Source organism: Corapipo altera, unplaced genomic scaffold, assembly GCF_003945725.1.
Source record: "Corapipo altera isolate COAL_440 unplaced genomic scaffold, ASM394572v1 0, whole genome shotgun sequence".
Taxonomy (NCBI): domain Eukaryota; kingdom Metazoa; phylum Chordata; class Aves; order Passeriformes; family Pipridae; genus Corapipo; species Corapipo altera.
This window is the reverse complement of record NW_020884872.1, coordinates 29,985,346-30,001,352: the sequence shown is the minus strand read 5'-3', so window position 1 is coordinate 30,001,352 and position 16,007 is coordinate 29,985,346. Positions and strand designations below refer to the sequence as shown.

The 16,007-nt window shown below is 43.3% G+C and overlaps 1 protein-coding gene across 4 annotated transcripts in view; it reads right to left on the bottom strand.

The window, feature by feature from the left end:
- The window catches only part of TBC1D8 (TBC1 domain family member 8), a 49,563-nt gene extending 34,019 nt beyond the window's left edge, over positions 1-15,544 (bottom strand). Inside the window, exons 1-2 of one of the 4 annotated variants that reach the window (XM_027641666.1) lie at positions 15,365-15,544; positions 1,675-1,830 (exon numbers count right to left, since the gene is read on the bottom strand). In XM_027641666.1, coding sequence (XP_027497467.1) covers positions 1,675-1,830; positions 15,365-15,491 — 283 coding nt within the window. In that variant the 5' untranslated portion in view covers positions 15,492-15,544. Of the gene's footprint in view, positions 1-1,674; positions 1,831-12,793; positions 12,867-15,364 lie in introns of those variants that run through there. The other 3 variants (XM_027641641.1, XM_027641651.1, XM_027641657.1) reach the window with 3 other exon arrangements.
- Between the last annotated feature and the right edge of the window lie 463 nt (positions 15,545-16,007).

Here is a 16,007-nt window from a genome sequence, read left to right as displayed (position 1 = left end):
CAGCATGAAGCTCTTAAATTTCTCCATGAGATGGCATTATTTAAATATAAAAAGGAGGTAGGTAGGGATAGAAAGCACAGAGAAATTGCAAAACAAAGAAAACACAGCCAAAACCAAAAATAGCATAAATAGACTTTACACAAGCTTCTTCACACACATCTGGGCCAGGGAAAAATTCCCAGTATTAATGGAGAACATGCAGAGGGCTCACGGATGAAGTAAGGAAGAATTGCTGAACAAGCTTGTACAGAGGAAAAGGATGAATATATAGACTGCCTTTTCCATTTAAAGGACTACTATGTCAAATGCTATCAACAACATGTCAACATTTACATTAGCTAACTATTTAATGGCTTGATCGGTATAAGAAAGAATAGAATAGAACAGAATAGAACAGTTTTCAGCTGGAAGGGATCTACAACAATCACTGAATGGGTCAGGTTGGAAGAGATCACAGTGGGTCATCTGGTCCAAACTCCCTGCTCGACAGTTCTTGTCAGGACCCATGGATCTGTGAATGTCAGGTTTGCCAAGGTGTTCTCTAACCCAATCCTCCTTGACTGAGGGAATTCTTCCCTCCAACATTCCTCTACCCTGGTCATCTGGGTCAGAGATTCCCAAGAGCTGGACTGGTTAGCAAAGACTGATACAAAGAAGATGTTCAGTACCTCTGCCTCCTCTATTACTATTACTAGTATCTTACTAGGGTCTCCCCTCCATTTAGTAACAGGCCCACATTATACTTTGTTTTCATTTTGTTATTGATTTATTTGAAGAAGCTCTTCTTGTTGTCCTTGAAATCCTGGGAATCATCTAGTCCAACTGCCTGACCACTTCAGGGTTGACCAAAAGTTAAAGCCTGTTATTACCAACATTGTCCAAATGCCTCTCAAACACTGAAAGATTCAGTGGGACATCAACCACGGCTCAGAAGGAAGCCTGTTCCAGATTTAACCACCTTCTCAGTAAAGAAATGCTTCCTAATGTCAAGTCTAAAGTTCACTGGTCGCAGCTTTGAACCATTCCCAAAGAAAAACTGCTGTAAATTTCAATGCGAGGATTTTATAGATAGGAGCAGAAGGGATAAGAACAGCCCTGCAGATTGGTCTATCAAGAACAGGATGAATGGAACAAATGCATTCAGATGGCCTCTACTGTGCCATGGCAAGGTTGCTGCCACTCATGTCGACATCACTTTCAGAGGTTGCAGAAACTGCAAAAGGGATTAGTGCACAACAGACCAGGCAATTAGACACTCCTCACTGCAACAACCTCCTAAGTCACGTACCATCTTCCAATGTTCCAGTTATGTTTCATTATATCCAAGTCTGCTAAGACATTTCACAGTAAGCAAGCGGAACACTTTAGCAGTGAAAGCCTAAACTAAGTTTCTTGCTGTAAGGGACTATTACTGCTCTGCAAGAGATAAAAACTTAACACAGCAAAACATTCTTAGCTACACAAGTTTTCTATAGAAATTTAATGTTCCTAGGAAACACCTTTTCGTAAGTCCTATCTGGGTTTTTAACCAGAAGTTAATTTGGTTGTTAAACAAGCTACAGGCAATAGCTTTCCACACACACACACAACTAGCTGGGGTTACCTCAAGCTTCCTGGACATGCAGACACTGACCATGCTCAGAATCAGTTTGGGGTTTTCTGTCTTTGACTCACCAATAGCTATGGCCCAGTAAACTTCTGATCCGTTCAATAACTCACCACATGCAATGGCAGAGTAAACCTGTGAGCCTGGAACTTGCAGTAAAATTCGAAATGGAGCGACGCGTGCATTAGAGTCTAACACGGCGTCCAGGGCACCAACCAAGCGACCTGTAGAGAAAGAGGGGCAAAAGAGGATTACTACTAGTTTTCACTTCCGTAGCCTACAAGTCATTTCACATCTAAAGATGTAAAATTAAAACACAGAACGTAACGATAACGATTCTTCCCCAATTTTATGCTGTGATTTATAGATGCTCAAAATGCAAAAGGCAAAGCAGATTAGAAGATCAAAAGCATATAGAGTTCTTTCCACTTCAGGTTTTGCCTCATATATATGTATATAACCACAGAATCAAAGTGGAAAGACCTGAGGGCACCTTAAGAAGTTACCATTCCAGCCCCACTCTGAAGTTGGATAAATACACCTATGCCATAAGTGGTGTTTGTCTAACCTGTTCTTCAAAACCTCCAACAACCAAGATGCAACAACTTCCCCAGCTAGCCTCTTCCACTGTTTCCATTAAGTATTCTTACCAAGGAAAAAACCAAACCAAAACAAAACTACCCCAAACAAACAAGCCACCCACCAAAATCTTAAACTTTCCTGCTAAAAACTAATCTTCCGCTGGAACATGGAGAGTAGTTGGCCACAGGCACTTCTGATGTTAATGCCTGACATAATGAAAAAGTATCATCACAGTTTCCTATCCTTTAATGATTTCTCTTTTTCTAAAGAAACCCCAATCACCTCATCTCTTCCTTATGGGTCATATTTTTCAAAAAGTTCATTGTTCTTAAGCTTAAACTGGAATCTCTCCAGCTTATCTTTAAGCATGACACTTTACACTGGACCTGATGCTCACTGCTACTGAAGTCTCAGCCACAAGCAGAATGGGAGGTCACTTCCTGGACTTTGCATACATGCCACTGTATCCAAGAGAGCTTGGGGCAGCATCCCACTGTAAATCAGCACTTGATATCAATACAGGCAAACTCATTTTGAAGAACTGGAGCAATTGCTGCCTCCAAAAAAAGACTTTCCAGTCTGGAGGTCACCCGGAGTTGCTGGCCTTTCTTGCTACCCATTACCTCAAGCAAGCAAAATCAAGCTATCCATTAAAAAGTTATATGAATGCCATGATTTGCATATTAAAGTAACTCAGATTTGGTTTATGGTGCTTACAAATAGCAATTCAGGAGTAACTTTATATTCAGGTTCCCTGTGCATCCGGCAGAGACACAACCTCTTAGCAAGTAATGGCTTTACCATGTATGCTTATGTCACTAGGGTATCCAGGAAGTTCTCTGCAATACTATGTTTTCCCTTAGCACATGTAATCTTTCCAACCTGTTGTATTTTTGTTCCTTCAACATTAACCCAACACAAAAGGAACTACTCTCAGCCTCCAAAATGTCTGCCAGCCCTTAGCACCGCATGCCATTTTAAAAATGGCATTCTCCAGTCCATCACCTAAGTGATTAATGGAAACCATGGAGACCTACAAAGTCCTCATCCTAACTGCCTTCCTACTTGGACCACAAACCATGGCTAATTAATTTGAGTATAGTACAACAAAACAGCATTGTAACCGCTTTCTGGTCTAAAGGTGTAAGAAGCTCACACAGAACAGCATCAAAAACCCTCCGAGAGTGACCTTGCATCCACACTCACTATTGATGATGTTTTCAAAGCCAAGCAGAAATTGGGCAAAATATGTCTTAAAACTGTACAGGGAAATATACTTCACCAGCAGTTTTCTTCTCAGCTAAATACGTGACTAGATGTTACACCCATCTCTTTAAAATGGAGATCTGAATTTGGAGACCAATAATACGTAAAATTGTTGAGATTGCTAAATGCTGTTCTGTAATTAAAAGAAAAAGACATAAAAATTCATCCTGGTATAAAAGGCAGTGAATTACCTGTGCTGACAGAAAACAAAACACAAACTTCAGTGTGCAGTCTTAAAAACAGCTGGATTAAAGCCAGTAAGAGAGCATCAAATGATGCACAGACAAAACTATGGTTTAACTTTCAAAAGACTTGATCCGCCACAAGAAAGAAAAAGAAGAAGAAACTCACGAAGCACTGTGCACGTTTTCCCCTGATGACAGACGTAGGAGAAAGATTTCCTTTCATTTCACTAAAGTCGGAAAAAAGTCAATGAACAGCAAGTGCTACCAAAATTCCTAGAGAACACTTAAAGAACACCTGATTTGTGAAATACCTTTTTTTTTTCAGAAACCATGGAAAAACATATGAAAGCACAGAAGTAGCTGCAAAATTTTGGTTTACTTCTTAGCCTGTGCAAAATTAATTCCTTTTTCTCTTCCTGAATAACAGACCAGAAAACCCAATTCCTCTTCTCACTGTTTACTTCTGCTTACAATTTCCATTTCGCTTACAAACTATCAAAAAGAAACCCATTCCTCCTTTGACTGTACAAAGAAATAATCAGCTCCCTTGTCTAAACTACCCATAGCTAAAATATTAACTAAAGATGACAAAGAGGAGCCAGAACTAAGAACCAAAGAGAAAAAAAAGAAAAGAGTATGGGCTGGCTCCACTACAAAGGCTTTGCAAGGGCGCAGGAACCCCACACCTAAATCAATCCAAGCCATCGCTGTGGCTGATAGGGGGTCCTGTCACGTCTCACCTCTGCCAGAAAGTTCTGTGGTGGGGTTGGTCCAGAGGGAACATAAGGGGCAGTAGGGGAAAACAAAAGCAAGTACTGCTAAAGTTGAGCAGTGGGTCCCATCCCCATGTTTTGGTCTTGCCCAAAAATAAAGAAGAGACTGACAGAGGCAGAGAACGGGGGAAAAGGGAATTCCTAAGAGTGCATTTGCAGGAGCATGAAAAGGAGTCAACATTAATATATACACTCAAGCCTAACATGATCATTTAGTTGAAACTGTTGTAGTACGAAAATCACAAAAACTAGAGGCAAAATTTTTCCAGTGCAAGTTGCCTCATACTCATTTGGGGTAACATAACATCAGAAAATAAACAACCTAAAAATCCCTAAACAAACAAAAAACCAAGAAACTTTATGCAGTATGCTGATTTTGAAACCTGCTTTGAAAAATACTGAGCTTGTGAGCAAGCACCGTTGTAATAATATGTCCTAACAGTTTGTTCCATGGAAGGATCTTTCATAAAAGTGAATCTGTTTATAAAATAAAAGGGTCTCTGTCTTGCAAGTACATATAAATTATATAAAGGGTCTCTGGCTCACATGTTCATGCATCAGCTTGCCTTTGGTCAGGATGATGCAGACTTCTGCCTCACAGGCAACAGCAAAACCCTTTATACTACAGGACAGCAAAAAGTGCAAGGAAACAGAAGCAGAAGGGGAAAAGGCAGAATTGCTACACAGGTTTTCTTCCCAAAACTCCCACCGCTTTTTTATTTTTACTCTATATGGGACAAGACTTTTGGGAGGAACGTAAAATTCAGAGAACCTCTTCCCCTTTTACGAGCCACTTCACCAACTTCTTGTCTGCTTTTTGACCTCCCAAGACTCAGAAGTATTTCAGGAAAAGCAATTAACCATACAGTAACTGTACTAAGGAAAGCTGCAGACGTAGGTTTAGATAGCCTTCTACTAAAGACCGCTGACAGAACATTGCAGGTTCCTCAAAAGGTACAAGTTTCTTCACGCAAAAAGACTATTTCCAGGCTAAAAGTCACATGCAAATGTCCAGTGTAGTATGCACACTTTTGACAAATATGGAGGAAAAGACAAGAGAAGTGAAAAAGATTCTTTTCTACTAAAATTATATGCTTTTCCTCAACAAATCTGATCACTTTAGCTGGAACCTAGGTTTCAGGTAGGGCAAACCTACCTGTATTTTTTCAGAAAGTTTATAAAACACATCTGGAAAACTCACTACAAATCCCACACTTTACTTGGTAGTTCTCATTTCACTGAAACATCTACTTTCATGCAAATTTTGTTGCTTGAATACTGGAAACTGGATACCTCCAAGTAAAACAAGACTGTTGTACTTCCAATTGCAAATCCATTTCTATCAAGTGTACATGCACATTGTGGATAAAATACAGCAAACAAACTGGAGTATAAAAATTACCAAGGAACCATTTCAAATTCTACAACAGGTAGGGACTGTCTCCCCTTTACAGAGGTCAACCTGTAACCAAGTAGGACACAAACAGGACATCGTGCAGCATGAACTTGTTGAGAATTTCTTCACACACATACACACAAAACAAGGATTATAAGGATCAGAAGCAAGGACTATAAGGATCAGGTTCTCAAATGAACTATCACAAGTGCACCATTCTTCATCTTTGAAGACATAGTTCCTTATACACCACAGAAAGATAAAAAAATCCCATTACAACTTATCTTGTGTCATGTTCATAACTAATCTAGGAACAGGAACATGTTTACAGTAAGTTAACACCAACTTCTACCAAACATACCATATCTTTCCAACTAAAGAATGCAGGCTCCTTTTCCAAATCGTTGTTAATTATCTACACGGTATTTCAAAAATCCTTTCAAACTTCCAAGATTCTGGGCAGAGGGTGATTAAAGCTGAACTCAAACTAAAAACTTGGGCTGAAAAACTATCTATCATTTCCATCTTTTAGGACAACATTCAAGAGGCAGTCTAAGATACCCTCTACATACAGTAAGATGATTTCTACTTACCTCCATCATATTCTAAAGGCCTTAAAGGGAAATTTTTGAGAACTGCTCAAATGCCTTCCCATAAAAGGGGTGGTCACTTTTGGCAGCTGCAAGGCAGAGGAACTTGAACTGATCACTTAGAAGTCTGGGACCAATAAGTTAATAAAATCCTACCAAAAAATAAAATGAAAAGGCAAAAGGCCAAAGCTGCCATTGTCTTTTTTTTTTTTTTTCTGGGGGGGGGCCGGTGGGGGAAGGTAAAAATAAAAAAAAATAGAAGAGTTAAATCTAAGTCTAACTGAAAAGAAAGCCTGAAGTATGACAACACGCAGCAATGCTACCCTTTCAGTTTTACTTTGTTTTTAAATAAGACATCTGGTCACCACAGCCAGGATCTTTTTTTAACATGAACTCATAAATTCATTACAAAGTGGGGAGCGAAAGCCAGTGTAGTTCAAAGAAGCAATTATATGTGGTACCTGCAATTAGTTAATAAGAAATTCTGATGGCACTTTTAAAATCTGGGGAACAGCAGGTCAGATGCACACACAGGGGCACCTCTTCCCACCCATTTGCCACAGCCCTGAACCTCCCAAATGAAGCACATACACCCCCTCTTCCAAAATCAAAGGGGTGACACAGAAGACAGATCCAGCCTGTGTCTCCAGCATCCTAGGCAACAGCTTTAGTCACTGTACAAGCAAATTGACCGCTGCAGAAGTTTGAAGAAGAGAGAAAATTGTCCTTTCACTTCTCCTAAGTCTACTTGGAAAAAAAAAAAAAAGACTTGAGATTTCCATTGCACCTGAGACCAGCACAGCAGGACAGATGCGCAACAAGGCCTGACCTAAAAGTATTTCCCAGTTCCAGTCCTTCCAAGAAAATAGGCAGAGGACCACCACCGTACAAGGATGCAAACCAGATTGCCAAGATGCTTAGTGACTCCAAAGCTGAGGCTTCTCTCAGCCACAGGCACCTGGTACTTCCAAAGAAGGAAAGTGATGGCACCATGCGGTCACTAAGGACCAGCTGCTCTGCAGGGACGTGGAAAAGAGCAATTGGTGGTTACACTCACTCATATCATGCCAAAGCCATGTTTTAAATAGTCATACCCCTCTTTCTTTTTTTCAATCAGACTAGGTTATTTTTGTGAGACAAAACCACCAAATTGAGGCATTTGCGATTACAGTCGCAGCACAGCATCCTTCCATGTTATCGCTCCAGTACAAAGTCATGAAGTGGAAAGTATGCCTTCCATTCTAGCCTTGGGAGCTTACTGTGGCTTGCTACATCTGCTCCACCACAGAAAGCTGGGGGCAGAAAGAAAAATAAGCCCAGCTGTCTGACAAAAGCTATACTTTATCCAAAAGGAGAAAGCTCTTCCCAGGAAGAGGAAGAAGCTAACAGCACACGTTGCTTCCCAGTGGTTGCAGTTTTGTACGGACAGTTAATCGCTGCAAGAAGCACTCTAAGCTGTTCAAGCACATGAATTGGGAGAAAAGAGCAAATCAAACAATTCAGACAATCATAAAAATAAAGTTGAGGTTTTTTTAAGGACAGTGAAATTGAACTAACAGTTTCAATAAAGCAGAATTAATCTTGGCTTTTTGAGGCAGAAGGCACTCCATACCCTGAATCCTAATTACACTTCTTCACATAGCTTCCTCTATCCCGCAATGATTTGCAAACAACTAGTCTCACAATAGCCATGGTGGGCAGCAATTAGCCACGCTAGAGGAGGCAAGCACACTGGAAGAGCCCACCATCAGGCAGAACACAGGGAGGAAAACATGGATGTACCCATTCCCTAGTCCCTGCCATCCCTGTGCTCCAGCTGATGGAGCAGAAAGCTGCTTTTCACACCAACCAGGATAAGCTCAGCCTGACAAAAGGGCATTCCTGGGACAGCACCAAAGAGCAGGGACTGATGCCTGGCTCTGCAATGCATCTTAGAAGCTCTCTCTAGGACCAATGTCCTTGCTGCGAGAGGGATGGAGGGGTTATGAAGCTGACTCCCACTGGGCCTCAACCACCTTAACATGCAGGAGCCCTAACCAGTGACCACAACCCCATGGGTGGTCCAAGGCAAGACCCATAGCTGAGATGCACTGAGGATCCACTGCTGCCTCCTCTTACAGCCCAGCCAGAGAGTGCCACACATCCCAAAGGCACTAAGCATTATAGGCTAAGGTGGAGACTTTTGAGCTGCACCTCAGGATATGGCCCAGGACAGTGGGCACAAAGCTACTGTTGGCCAGTGGTGGCCCCCAGCATGAATGTTTGGGGACACCTTTCATACTACCTTGATTTGATTTCTCTAAAAGTTCCAAACAGATGTCAAGCAGGTTGTTACTTTCACTCAGGCCTCCCTAAAATATATGTTTTTGATGGATAAGAACAGCATCTTGGCTTTACACCAGCCACGCTGTCTTCATTTGCAAAATTATATCAAAAGGTTTTGATACAACACAGCACCCATTAGAAAGCATTTCTTATTATGCTTCTACCACCAGAAAAAAAGTTGCAGAACGTATTTGAGTAAGTAATACAAAAAAAGATGAAGGACTCCTCCAACGGCTGTAGGAAGGCTATGTTTCCTTTGTAATGATAAGGGCTCACCACACTCAAAGATAAGCAAAGACAACATTAGATTTCAGCATAAAGACCTAATGCTCCAAGCATTTATTCACCCAGGGAAATACTCAACATCCAAACTCTTACAATACTTCCAAGACAGGCTTTGCTAGATCAAACACTGCCACTAGGTAAATTGGTTTCTGCTGAGCTGGGACTTCTTTCAATCTGGCATGTAACGGGAACAAATTACTTAATTATTATTCCCAGGTCCCAGTGCTCCAGGGAAGGTGGACATGCCCCTGGATGTGACGCTGAGCTCTTGCACTGGACCACCACCTAGAGAGGGAAAGACCATGCACCCTCTCTCCTGGCATGGTGGAAATGGCATCACTGCCCTGGGGCACTGGTTATTTCTCCTCAGCCCTGCTTCCCCGTGGGCTGCTTCCCCAGGCGGGAATGCTGCCATGGCAGAGCACTCACAGCTGCTTATCTCAGTCCTCTGCCATCAGTCCAGGTCACGCCAAGCCTATTTTTATAGCCCTGAAGGCCACTGAGCCAAATGCTTTGATTCTCACATTACAAGTGAAAATACCTGAAACTGTTTTCCACCTGAAAATGGACAAGAAGATGGGATATACAAGCTGCTGCTGCAGCCCTGTACATTATTCGAACACAGGGCACTAATTGGGTAAATATAAAAAAGTCTTTCACTTTTTCTGGTGTGTGCTGTAAATAACACTGAACAGACCGAACTAGTGCTACCTAAACTCTGCCACCACAGACATTCTTAATTATTTTACAGAGAAGACATTTTTTCCTATGAGGGGAGTGAGACACTGAAACACGTTGCCCAGAAGCTGGGGATGCCCCATCTCTTGAACTGTTGAAGGCCAGGCTGGATGGGGTTTTAAGCATCCTGGTCTAGTGGAAGGTGACCTTGCCACGTGGCAGGGGAATTGGAACTAGATGGTCCTCTAAGGTCCCTTCCAGTCCCCATGTTCTGTGATTCTCCTGCCTTTTCCTGTGCCATTTGGCCTCCACAGCATGAAAAGAAAAAGACACCATAGCTGTTTACTGGATTAGTCTTGCACAAGTTGGTGGTCAATTGCTAAGCAAACACAACCCCACAGTCCCTCCTTTGGAACCTTTAATATTAGCATTTAACACAATGGTAATATTTCAACACAAGCATCTGCATTTCACCTTCCCCATCTGTGCCTTAGGATTAGGAAATACCCCAGAAAGCCAAGCAGAGGGGGCCAGAGAAGCACACAGAGATCAAGGGGGCACAGGGGTCAGGAATGTGAGTGCCCAGTTTTGCAGGTAGTAGCCTGGCCCCCTGCTCCTATCCTTCCTTCCAGCTCAAACACTGTAACAAAGAAGCCATCCTCCTAGGAAAGAGCTTACAAGTATGCATGGTCCTTAAAAAAATGTTTCAGTAAAATAAAGAGATTAAAAAGGGGGAAAAAAACCTGCCCATCTGAATTCCAGTTGTGGGCAAGGCTAGATAACATTTTGACAAGAGTCCAAGCTTTTAATAAAGTATGCAGATTTCTCCCTCTCCTGTGCAAGGCTTCAGAGAGCTGTTCCCTAAGAAAACAAAACATGAATACAGACAGTGAGTATACCAATATCCTTTATTAATATCAGTATTGTGGCATCTTCCTCTCCTCAAACTGCTGTATTTGAAATAAAAGTGTTTTCTTTGGGTTTTTTTTTCCATCAGTATTCAGACTGAGCATTTATCCATCCATAACTTGTTCTGGTATCCTGAACATATTCTAAGACAAAAAGACAAGCTGTTTTGAAGACTGTATTGGGATGCATCTTTTACTATGATTCTAAGAATATGCTATTCATTTTGCCTTCCCGCCCTCCAGAAGGAAAAAAATTTATTTGCTTTCTTTAGTAAAAATCCAAGTCTTCATGGTATTTTTGACCCTCTCCCTGTAATGAACAGGGGCCATCTAAATGGATTCCCTGTCTGAGTTGAAAGAATCCTCAACCACTGTGGTCCCCTTGCTTCCTTTCCCTGAAATAGACTCTATTATAAAAATTATTTACTTCAGACCTTGGGAGGTGCACAGGGCTACTAAAAGCTGAGGTATTAACAATGGTTACAGGACCGCTTGAACAGAACAGTATGAAAGAGCAGCAAAAGATATTTTGCTTTTTTAACTTCCAGGAAAAAGACACAGAGCTTACCAACAGCCAATTTTCTGTATGCATTAAAAAAATTAAAATCCAGGCAAATGAAAAATAAGAAAGAAAGGTCTTATCACATAACTAGTCAAATCTCCATTTACAACCAAGAGGTACTCTGTAGATCAGTTGAAAGCTATCACCATGCAAGAATTTTATTTAAAAGAAAAAATTAAATCCTAAAATGAGACTTTATTTCAATTGCTGGCATATAGCTCATGGAAGTCTATTTGTCATTCCCACCACATTTGTTTTTACTGAAGTAATAATAAGGTTCAGATTCACATACAGAAGATGCTTCTTTTTTCCAGTGTATTATCTTATATTTAGAGTTGTGAACCGTAAAGGTTTATATGAGCGGAAAAAGAAATGAATTTCCTTTCAAAATGTTCATCCTCTGCGATTTGCAAACAATGTAAGACCATATCCAGTTTGGAAAGTGCCCTGAGCTGAAAATGGAGGCTGGAAGAATAGTAGGGCAAGATATCATAACTAAATTAAAAACATGGATAAAACAGGAACAAAACATAATCTTTTACTGATCTACTTCCAGCATGAAGTTAAAGCAGCACTGTATCTCAACAAGACAAAAAGCTACTCGAAATAAGAGTTCATTTTACAGTCTTACTTAATCTCATTTATAAAAGGGAGGATTCACAAGTGTTTAAAAGAATCCTGAGAAGGGTTTTATATGCTAAGAGTGTGCAATATGAAGCACTGTATAAACAGCAACTGCAACACTGGATGCTTGGTAAGAATGAAAAACTACCCTCAGTCCAGCACTCTTGATGAAATCGTTCCCAACACCTCCCAGGACAAGCAGTTTTGCTGTCAAAATGCACAAAACTAATCTAATCAAACAGAAAAGTGCATGAAGCTTTCAACATCCCCTAATAAAAATGAAAGTAGTGGTTCACTTAAAGACTAAATCATCTTGTAGTATTTACCATAAGGCATTTGACAGTATTTTTGAGTAATGGCATCTCAAGCTTATCCTTAATATGTAACTCCACAACCAAAGATATTAGCAAGTATGAAATCCAACTAACTTTGACCTGTCAGTCATAGCTACATCACAAGCCTTTTTTGTAGGGATCACTAAAAGGCTCTCCAATTAGGCTAAGAAAATCCCAGAACAAACAGAAACTGATGAGCTAAATAATTTTTTTTAAATCTATAACTTAAAAATAGTTTTTAAATTAGTTATTAGTTAAAAAATAATTCATGTTTTGTAAAGTATTTCTAAAACATTATCATTTTCCTTCCTAACAGAGCTGTCAAGTAGAGATCCAGGTGAAGTGGCAAGCTAAACATTTACGAGCAAAAGAATCTCTCTTGGGAAGACAGAACACAAAATGTCACTGGTCAGGTAAGGAAGAGTTAAATACAGCCTCCATCATTTTTTGTGCCAACTGCTTGCAAGCCCAGTGTGCATCTGGTAACTGCCCTAGGACACAAATTAAATAACAGTAGGAAATACAGTCTCTCACTTAGAAACATCTGCTCAGAGGCTGACTAAAACACAGCACATGAAGAGACACAGATACATTTGTGCAAGAGATCTTCTCTAGTCCGTCCTTCAGAAATTAAATCCACATAAAATATACCCTCCAACTGTGCTAACCTGCTCTTACCTAAAAGACAAAATGCCCTGGTAAGGAAGAAGTGGTGTCCTAGAAGAAAAAGAGACATGCAATATGAGAATTGGGCCATAAAACAGATGTCCCTTCATAGGTTCAGTGCAAATAGCATTTTGCAGAACACGCACAAGGACAGCTCAGGCGTTGCACCCTTCCACCTTGTTTAAAGCAAATTACATCTCAGGTGGTCTGCTGCCCCATCTACACTCTTATGAAATCTAGTCTTCTGGGGATTTTGTTCTTCTAATCCCACATGGGTCTAACATGGCCTGAGGATACACAGCCTCCTCCTCACCGTAGGAGTTATGAGATTCTCTTTTACCATGGCACCTGCCTTCATGTACAGGATCTTCACATCTTTGAAACTTCCACCTTTTCATCAAATTTAACTGCAATTGGCCAGGGCTTATGTTATTAAAGGGAAGAGAAAACAGACATGGATACTGCTCTCATTTAAGCTTTGTTTCCCCAGTGAAACAAACATAACTTTTGGCTCTACTGCTTGGTAGACCATCCTCTGAAATACAGCAGTGCTTTACTGCCCTTTCTATCTGCCAGTTTGGAAATGCCAGGTACTAACAAAGTGTCTCTATAGTCATGTAAAGCAAGAATCAGGAGGTAAGCTTTGCATTGCAAGCAAACAGTTACCAGCAAAGCCCAGCTGTTTCTCAGTACAGGTCTCCATTTTCCTCATTCCAAGTGAAAACAGTGAAAAAAAATTACACTATCTGTCCAACTCCAGCTAGGCTTAATGCTCCATAACTCCTGCATTTTGGTTGTAGGACTCAAATTTCTAAGCCCTTTTAAATACAAACATTTCCAAATGGTTTAAGAGACTGTCAGAATCTACAGTTCCCTTGCAAAATGTGTGAGACCGGAGCAGCTTTCCTTTGCCAAAAGAGATTTGAGCAAGCCTATGCAATGTAGATTCAGCAAGATGATTCACATAAAATTTAACCAGAGAGAAAAGCAGTTTGTTTGGTTTAAGCTTGCAAATTTCTATAGTGAAAAGCTCAGGCACGAGGCATTAACATTTGTGAAACTGAACCTCATGATTGTCCTGGACCTAAATCAAGCAGCTGTAAATAGCTATTTTTAACTCCGAAAATTAATCCACATCGTCCCTACTGTCACAGAAGAGTGGTTTGACTTCCACACAGGGGGCAGGGGAAAACACTGAGGGTAAGCATTTAACGCGCTGGGAAAACTTCCATTTCGTTAGTAATACATGGATAGCATGGGACCTAACAAGCCACAGTTAAGTTTTGTGCACTTTATGCACAGACAGGAAGATAAGTTCTGATTAAAAAAAAATAAAAAAATTGCAGACAGCAGTATTATCCAATGGCAAGGGTCAAGGGTTCAGGAACAAAAGGTTTTAATAAAATAAATATCAAACGTGGTAATGCAGTTTCTTAAACACCGTAGAAAACACTGAGTCTGAAAATACCTGACCATCCTTTCAAATATATAAGCCACCATTAAAAATTCTCATTTTGGCAAGGTACAAAACAGTCTCAACTGCTTTTAAGCAAGAACTACATTGTTAAATTATATTGTTAAACTGTACTGTTTCTCCAAAGCACTGTTTGTTTGAATTCAGCTGCTGATGTCTTTGAATCAAAAGTTTGGCCCGAATTCCCCACTCTACAACGTCAGTGCAGCCTAATGCAGCGTTCTCGCCGGAATTATTCACGAATCCATACTGTTGCGAGAGTATAGCGTGATCCTTCTTCTCCGAATACATCCTTCACTACACGTACCTGGAGTGCCACATGGATACAACGTGCCTGATTTACAGCCACATAAGCCGTAGTATAATTAACGCAAAAAAAAAGTCGCAATCCACTTTTCCACAACACTGAATTAACAAACACTTCCCCGTAACGTCATGTGCCGTCCAAAAGCCAAGAGTCCTATACGTATTTATACAGCTCTCGTTATCGAAAGGGTAGGCGAGCCGCAGGTCGCAGCCGGTCCAGGGGGGGGGGCACGGGTGGCACAGCCGAACGCGGTGCCACCGACAGCCCCCGGCATCCCTCCACCTCCCGCCGCCGTCCCCCGGGGCCCCCGCCGAGCCCCCCGATGGCGCTCCCCAGCCGCCTGCTGCGGCCGCGGGCACCGCCGCGGCTCCTCCTGACTCGCTCCGCGGCCGCCCTTAGTCACGCTGAAGAAACCGTCGGGAGAGGAGCGCGGGGAAGTAACAATAAAAGTGGCTTCAGCGCCGCTCAAGGCTACGAAAGGGCGAAGCTGCTCCCCAGGCAACTCGGGGGGAGCCGGGGCCGCCCATACTGCCCGGCCGGCGGCAGCCTGCGCACCGCCCGCGGCCGGGGACCCGCGGCGCCCCCGCCCTCTCCGCGCTATCGCCGAGCGGAGCCGAGGCCAGCCGTGCCGTGCCGTGCCGTGCCGTGCCGTGCCGAGCCGAACAAAGAGGCCGCTCCTTGCTCCCCCAGCCCGACCCGCTGGCAGCTCCCCCGCTCGGCCAAGCTCCGGCGGGGCAGATGCGGGGGGGACCCGCCGCCCGGCCCGGCCGGGCGCCCCGCCGACCCCCGCGCCACCAGGTACCCGTGAAGCGGCCACCGCCGTCTCCGTGGCCCCGACGCCGCTGCAAGATGAAGTAGCCGCTGCTCTTCTGAGTGACCCACAGCTTGAGGGCGTTCTTCAGCAGCACCTCCTCGGGCTTCAGCCACATCTTTCCCCGGCTCGGCGTCTCGCTTTCCGTCCCCTCCGAGCCCGCGCCGCACCCCAGCCACCCGAGTCACATCGCCCCCCGCGGGCTGCACGGCGCTGGCTCCGGCTCCCTCGGCGCGGGCCCGGCCGCCGGGGAGGAGTCGAAGGCGGAGCCCTAGAACGGGCCGCCCTTCCCGCGGAGTTCGGGGCTTTGTGCCGCGGTCGAGTAGGTCCGCGCCGCCGGCTAGATGCGGCTGGGGGCTCCGGTCGGAATTGAGGGGAGCAGGAGGGAGGTCCAGGCTCTTCCTCTCGGGGGTCCCATGGCGCCCCGAGCCCCACACAGAGCACAGTGGGGTTCCTGCGGCACCCCGGGGTCCTGGAGGATCCCCTGAGCCGGGTGACACCCGCTGTGCACTTTACAGAGGCTGGTGTCCGGTCCCCGCACCCCCAGTATGTGTCCACCAGGTCCTGCACCTGCGAGCCTGTCCCACGGTCCCCGCCGCGGGAACCGCCAGGACTGCGGGAAGGAAAGGGTGCC